General features: G+C 46.2%; 1 protein-coding gene across 2 annotated transcripts; it reads left to right on the top strand.

The window, feature by feature from the left end:
- Positions 1 to 1,686: 1,686 nt before the first annotated feature.
- Positions 1,687 to 4,757, top strand: LOC123084703 (pentatricopeptide repeat-containing protein At1g09900). Of its 2 annotated transcripts, XR_006439378.1 has the most exons (2): positions 1,687 to 3,901; positions 4,590 to 4,757. XR_006439378.1 is itself a non-coding variant. In XM_044506194.1 (1 exon), exon 1 carries the CDS (start codon positions 1,769 to 1,771, stop codon positions 3,794 to 3,796), a length of 2,028 nt encoding a protein of 675 aa, XP_044362129.1. In that variant the 5' UTR covers positions 1,687 to 1,768; the 3' UTR covers positions 3,797 to 4,048. The 2 variants fall into 2 exon arrangements, 1 of the variants encoding a protein (XP_044362129.1); XM_044506194.1 differs by lacking the exon at positions 4,590 to 4,757 and having other exon boundaries at positions 1,687 to 4,048.
- Positions 4,758 to 5,866: the final 1,109 nt, after the last annotated feature.

Here is a 5,866-nt window from a genome sequence, read left to right as displayed (position 1 = left end):
AGTCATAGGAGTTACTTTGTATTTTCTCGGATCTTAGGTCCAAATAGATGTACCTATGATTGTTATGAGTATGAATAACGTTACAAGTGTTTCTTAAAAAAAGTAGGCATTGCGTGTGTTACTCCCTCTGTTCACTATTAAAAGAAGATGTTTTTTACAAGGCGAAGGGTCCAGAAGGATTCAACACTTCATTGATCAAAGTGGTGGGTAATACATCTTACATAAAAGACCCCAAAGAAAATGACAATTACACATTACAACATGGATCTTACAAAAAGGACCCTACAAAGAAACAACAAACATGATTGGGTCGAGCTGCTCATCAATGAAACCAATCATGCCGGCCGGAGGTGAACTACTTGGTTTGGCGAGACCCTTGCAGTAGAACACCACATACTCCATCTTAGAGCAACGTTGCCTCCCATCGAGCATCTTAGCCGGGAGGAAAGAGAACGGCCGCTATTCAGCCTATAGGTACGTCGGATTGTCGGCAGGCGTCGTAGCTCCGTCAAAACCACAACAGTCTAACTTAGGATCCCCATCATCCACCTCTAGTACATAGACTCTTCTCTAGATCAGGGAAGGACACCACCAACGTTGGAAGCTCGGATCCAGCATTGCCAAGCACCAGGAGAGGAGGTCAAAGAAAGATCTAACATCCTTTCTTCCACCGTCATCGCAACAGCAGAAATCAATGGGAAGAACCACCACAGCCTTAAGATCCTAAGCAAGATCGAGCTTATTTGGAGGGATACTACCAGATCCGACGTCCTCCGCTTCCCTTCACCATGGAGGCAAGGTAGAAGATGACAGCGACACCACTGGCATGCTCCAATGGCTTGCATCCCGACGGCATAGCGCCAATCCACGACATAAAGCCAAGACTAACTAAGATAACTGACCTACTATACAGAAGAAGGACACGAGCACCTATCCTCAGCAATCTCCCGGCAGCATCTTCGTAGGAAGAGGCTTTGAACCGTATCCGACAGCCTCAGGGCGACTCTCGAGAGGAAAACGACAGAAGAGAGGAGGGGAAAGGGTAAGTGGTCCACCAAGAAGATGTTTTGGATATTTTAATACGGACTATAAACTAATTGAAATGAATGGGCAAACACACTAAATGTGTCTATATACATGTCAATCGGAAAAAAGTTAGAACATCTTTTAATAGTGAATTGAGCGAGCTTTTCCTCCATTATCCCTTGCGGCTAGAGCAAACTCTTCCCTCCAGGCTTCATCGACAAGCCCGTGGATTCGCTTCCCCTCTCTCTGCCGCTCCGGCGGCCCGGGGTAGGGAGGTGAATCCCGTGGTTTCTCATCGTGTGGTGAGACTTGGTGTCATGTGCTTCAGATCTATTCAGATTCAAGGGTTCAACGACGACGACTGCTGTTCCCGGGCGCTGGTCCTTAGGAGCACGTGCACGAAGATTTTCCGGCTGTCACCGACAATGCCAAGCTAGTTCCGGTAGCGGAGCGGCGACAACGGCACGCCAGTGGCTCATTCTGGCGGCGGTAGTTTGTTTGGTGGTCTTCAAATTCTAATGTAATTTTTATTATATTTGGGGTCTTCGGGTGAACTTTGATGACCAGGATTATTTTGAAGAAAAAAATAGTGAACGGAGGGAGGGAGAAGAAAATAAGTTTGGCATGGATCCCGGTGTAGCTATCGCGAGCCAAACCGCTGCCACATGGACGCGGGCTTCATCTCCTCCACTGCTCCATCCAATGTCTAAAAAATGTCTATCTAGTTTAGCTCGGCGAGGCAATGGCAACGCAGCGTCCGCTATCCAGTGGCCTCCACGACGCGCTCGCTCTCACCACAGCTCCTCCTCCACCACGCCTGGCCATGCTCGCTCCGCCCAACTCGCAGATGCTCACCTCCTCGCTCCCGCCTCCCACCCTCCCGGCCCCAGGCTCCAAGCCTGCCACCAAGCCCAAACCCGCCGCGGCCGCCTCCGTCTCCGCCGCGGCCACGGCCCCCCTCGACGCAGGCGGGAGCGGCCGCCTGTCCGCGCTCATCCGCTCCCTCTGCGCCGCCGGCCGCACCGCCGACGCCGCGCGCGCGCTGGACACGGCCGGCGACGCGGCCGGCATCGTCGCCTACAACGCCATGGTCGCCGGGTACTGCCGCGCCGGCCAGGTCGCCGCCGCGCGCCGCCTCGCGGCCGCCGTCCCGGTCCCGCCCAACGCCTACACCTACTTCCCCATCGTGCGCGGCCTCTGCGCGCGGGGACTGATCACCGACGCCCTCACGGTGCTCGACGAAATGTCCCTCAGGGGCTGCGCGGCCACCCCGCCCATGTCCCACGTCATCCTGGAGGCCGCGTGCAGGGGCGGCGGGTTCAGGAGCGCCGTGAGGGCTCTCGAGGCGCTGCATGCCAGGGGCTGCACGCTGGACTCCGGCAACTGCAACCTGGTCGTCAGCGCCATCTGCGAGCAAGGGTGCGTGGACGAGGGAGTGGAGCTGCTGAGGAAGCTGCCCTCCTTTGGCTGCGAGCCGGACATTGTTAGCTATAACGCGGTGCTCAAGGGCCTGTGTATGGCCAAGAGATGGGAGGACGTGGAGGAGCTCATGCACGAGATGGTTAGGGTGGATTGCCCGCCCAATGTCGCCACTTTCAATACCCTCATTGCTTATTTGTGCAGGAACGGGTTGTATGAGCAGGTGCATGAGGCCCTTTCGCAGATGTCACAGCATGGGTGCACACCGGACTTAAGGATGTACGCGACCATCATCGACGGGATTTGCAAGGACGGGCATCACGAGGTTGCAAACGATATTTTGAGCAGGATGCCTTCTTATGGTCTCAAGCCCAATGTTGTCTGCTACAACACTGTCTTGAAGGGTCTATGCAGTGCTGAGCGGTGGGAGGAAGCTGAGGACTTGCTTGCTGAGATGTTTCAGAAGGATTGCCCCCTTGATGACGTGACATTCAATATACTCGTCGATTTCTTCTGCCAAAATGGGTTGGTCGACAGGGCAATTGAACTTCTTGAGCAGATGTTGGAGTACGGTTGCATGCCGGATGTCATCACATACACTACGGTAATCAATGGCTTTTGCAAAGAAGGGCTTGTTGACGAAGCTGTCATGCTTTTAAAAAGTATGTCAACCTGTGGATGCAAGCCGAATACCATAAGCTATACTATTGTGTTGAAAGGTTTGTGCAGAGCCGAGCGGTGGGTAGATGCCGAGGAGCTCATCTCGCATATGATTCAACAAGGCTGTCTTCCGAATCCTGTTACATTCAACACGCTCATCAATTTTCTGTGCAAAAAGGGATTGGTGGAGCAGGCAATTGAACTTCTTAAGCAGATGTTAGTGAATGGGTGCAGTCCTGACCTTATTAGCTACAGCACAGTGATTGATGGACTTGGTAAAGCTGGTAAGACGGAGGAAGCATTGGAGCTGCTAAATGTTATGATCAGCAAAGGGATCACCCCAAATGCGGTAATTTATTCATCAATGGCATCTGCTCTGTCTAGAGAAGGTAGAACCGACAAGGTTATTCAGATGTTTGACAGGATCCAAGATGCCACAGTGAGGTCTGATGCAGTGCTTTACAATGCTGTCATTTCTTCGCTTTGCAAAAGATGGGAAACTGATCGTGCCATTGATTTTTTTGCCTACATGGTGTCAAGTGGGTGCATGCCCAACGAATCAACCTACACTATACTTATTAGAGGTTTAGCTAGTGAAGGATTGGTAAGGGAGGCACAAGATTTGTTGAGTGAACTGTGCTCAAGAAGAGCTGTAAGAAAGCACTTGGTGAGACATTTTGGTATTGTTTGAACCAACAGCCCTTACCGCCAGATGTTGTTGGAAGGAGGAGATTATTGTGGTGGCGTTGGCAGGATGGATTTGCCTACTTGAAGCTTCAGCAGCTCATGAAGATTGGTAGGTGAAACCATGAAAGCTTGTAGGTTGCCTTTTTTGCCATGTATATGATGTAGTGCCTTCTAATTGTAGTTTCTGATAGGTCAAAGGTGGATAGTTAAGTTATACATACGGAGCTATTTTTTCAATGAATTCTTATTGCGGGTACCAGTAGGCTATAACATTAGCTGCACCTACTTGTTCATAGCCTGTTAGAACTTAGAAATGTTAATCTGATGCAGCAACTGCCTAGTGTTTAGTTGTTTTAATAAACGTTACAGATACATAAGAAGAATTATTTCTTGTCTGTTCCAATTGGATTCTAACCAATCCTTTTTTTTTTGCGCAAAACCAATCCTTTCTTTAACGGAAATGCTGTGAGAAAAACATAACTAAATGTACTAAATAACTACACGTAAAATATCCATGTAAGAAAGATAAAATAAAATAAAATAAGAGGGATCCTAACTGATATAAAATGCATGCCTAACTGTTTGTACATGTACTACCTCTGTTTCTAAATATATGACATTTTGGCAGTTTAACTAAACTACCAAAACGTCTTATATTTAGGAACGGAGGGAGTATATGTACATGCCTTAGCATTGCCATAGCAATTGTATCTGTAATGGGAACTAGTTGTAATTTCTACCGGCTAAACTTCTCAAATTCTAATTGCTAAACTTGGCCTAATCATCGGTGGATTCAGTTTAATTTCAGCCTCCTTTCGGCGCATTAACATCTACGGGGCAACATAAACCCTTCATGGGAGCTCAGTTGTAATCTCTACCGGTTCATAAATTTGCCTTGCTGATAGATTTAGGAGAACATTGTGGAAGGGACACTGTAAAGTTATTACGTTGAGTTGGTTGTAACCGTGTCTTTAAACATTTGTTTTTTTTCGATGACAGGGATACACCAAACCACAGAATTATAACTAGTGCTTTCTTCTGCTAATGGATGCAACACTGCATCCAGCAACATGAAAAGAAAAAACCATCAGCCTACATCCTAGACGTAATCATCTAACTTCCCGACCGGTCACCCATCCCTCTCACTACTCTAGCCCGAGCACGCTTAACTTTTGGGTTCTATTCTCCTTCGTTTCCAAGTCTGCACTTGTCGTTTTAGCTTGAGCTTCGGCAGTTTAGCTTGAGCATGAAGTCACACATTTCACTGTTTGAGTTTGAAACTATTATTGTACAAAACAATAATTATTTAGTAACATTAATATTTCTTGAATAAATAGTTTGACCATAGTTTGACCAGATTTGACCAAAATTCAAAAATACCGAAATAATTATTTAGTAACAAATAATATTTCTTGAATAAGTAGTTTGACCATAGTTTGACCATTGTTAGACCACAATTTGACCAGATTTGACAAAAATTCAAAAAACCTGAAATAATTGTTTAGTAACACTAATATTCTTGAATAATTATTTAATAACACTAATACTTCTTGAATAAGTAGTTTGACCATAGTTTGACCAGATTTAACGAAAATACAAAAAAACTGAAATTTAAGCATAACTTTTTGTCCTTTTAGAATTTGAGGATTCTAAAAATTTGCAAACAGGCCGTAGGCGGTCAAAATTGAAAGCGAATTTTCGTTCTGAACATTTTGATATGTTATACGTTTTTTTCCAACATCGTATGCAAAAGTTATAGCCGTTTTACATTTTCCCTACATTTTTTACAAAACATGTCCAAATTTAAGTTTTAAAATTTTCCTAACTGGTAGATGTAGTAATATAACTACCTCTCGAAGGATTTTTTTTGAAGTTTTTATCATTTTTTTATTTTTTCAAAACAAAAAAGGCGATCCACACGGGGGGAGGGGGTAGAGTTTGAAAATGAGACCTTTAGTTCCGGTTCGTGTCTCAAATCGGGACTAAAAGTCTAATCTTTAGTCCCAGTTTGAGACACAAACCGGGACTAAAGGGCATCGCACCCTTTAGTCTCGGTTCGTGTCTCAAACCGGGA

This window comes from Triticum aestivum, chromosome 4A (genome assembly GCF_018294505.1).
Source record: "Triticum aestivum cultivar Chinese Spring chromosome 4A, IWGSC CS RefSeq v2.1, whole genome shotgun sequence".
NCBI lineage: Eukaryota > Viridiplantae > Streptophyta > Magnoliopsida > Poales > Poaceae > Triticum > Triticum aestivum.
Note: the sequence above shows the minus strand (reverse complement) of the source record. Positions and strands in the feature narration are given on the sequence as shown.

Bases quoted from the DNA above. Each gene is read 5' to 3' on its own strand.
- LOC123084703 (XM_044506194.1), top strand. From the start codon at position 1,769: ATGGCAACGCAGCGTCCGCTATCCAGTGGCCTCCACGACGCGCTCGCT.